At 39.7% G+C, this 1,302-nt stretch overlaps 1 protein-coding gene across 1 annotated transcript; it reads left to right on the top strand.

Annotated features, from left to right (window-relative positions):
* The first annotated feature begins 612 nt into the window (after positions 1–612).
* On the top strand, positions 613–1,008 carry LOC149204394 (uncharacterized). The gene has a single exon (XM_089397108.1). It carries the CDS (start codon positions 613–615, stop codon positions 1,006–1,008), a length of 396 nt encoding a protein of 131 aa, XP_089253234.1.
* Positions 1,009–1,302: the final 294 nt, after the last annotated feature.

The raw sequence follows: 1,302 nt of genomic DNA, 5'->3' as shown, positions 1-1,302 counted from the left end.
TTTTGCTGGCTGTTATGCCATCAAAAAATCCTAACAGACGATAGGCTGCAGAAAAGGGGATTTCTAGGTCCATCTAGATGCGTTCGATGCAAAGAAAATCCAGAATCTACTGTTCATCTTTCTCTGGAATGCAAATTTACAGTGCTAGTTTGGCAGGAGCTCCTTGGAACGTTGAATTTGATGCCCATCTTCCCCCACGCAGTCCCGGATTTGTTTGCTGGGTGGTTGGCTAGATATCCAGGACCAGGCCCAAAAAACAAGACTGTCAAATTTGCATGGACTGCTCTGCCCAAATTTATCAGCTAGCAAACCTGGTTGGAGAGGAATAGAAGAATCTTCAGGGATAAGGAACAGAACTACAAGGTAGTTGCAAATACAGTTAAAGGGCAGCTAAATGAGTGGCTGAGCGATAAAAATGATGACACAAATCTTAGCCAGCATGACATTGAGTTCGAGGCAGCTCTCAATCTAAATTTCCAAAAGTCGAAAATATCGCCCATATGCCTCAAAGACTAGCAAATAAGGAAAAATGGAGAAGAAATTCAAGCTTGGTTGTCCAATCAAGCTCTTCCCCTCCTGTTCTTTGACGGGGCAGCCAAGGGAAATCCAGGAATGGCTGGAGCAGGAGGCCTAATTATAAATCCAAAAGAATCTTCTATCCACAAGTTTGCATGGGGTCTAGGCCACACCACAAGCATCCAAGCTGAACTCATGGCGTTGTTTCAAGGGATCAAAACGGTTAAGGATCTGGGGCTCACAGAAGCAATTGTTTTGGGAGATTCCCAAGTCATCATCAATGCAATGGTGACCAATACAAATCTGGCATATCTTCGATTTGCAAGGACAATTTCAAAAATTAAAGGCATGACCAAGCTCCGGAGACTGGAATTCTTCCATATCCTGAGAACCAATAACAAGGAAGCAGATGTCGAAGCAAATAAGGCAGCCCAGTTAGATGCTGGAACTATTCTCAGAGATAATGAAATCTCTTGGGAACCAATCCCCTAAAAAATCTTTATGTTTTTCTGTCTTTAGATCGACAAGTGATTGTGGCATGCTCAGCTGGTTGGAGAGATTCCAAGAAACCAGGCTCAGCTCTTGTAACTGAATTTATGGTATTTTGTCAGATAGTTAATGAAAATCCCATAACCTTTTTTGTTAAAAAAAAAAAAAAACAATAAAATGATCAAAACATAATATTACAAAACTTCATAAACTTCTATATTTGCTAGAAGTAAAAATTGATCCTCAATGAAATGAATGCAAATTTTAAATTTTCTAAAAATTCCTTTTATTTTAAAT

The sequence above is a fragment of the Pinus tabuliformis genome, chromosome 1_2 (assembly GCF_031772625.1).
Source record: "Pinus tabuliformis cultivar Carrire ecotype Pingquan chromosome 1_2, CPIR1, whole genome shotgun sequence".
Lineage (NCBI taxonomy): Eukaryota > Viridiplantae > Streptophyta > Pinopsida > Pinales > Pinaceae > Pinus > Pinus tabuliformis.
Note: the sequence above shows the minus strand (reverse complement) of the source record. Positions and strands in the feature narration are given on the sequence as shown.

Bases quoted from the DNA above. Each gene is read 5' to 3' on its own strand.
- LOC149204394 (XM_089397108.1), top strand. From the start codon at position 613: ATGGCTGGAGCAGGAGGCCTAATTATAAATCCAAAAGAATCTTCTATC.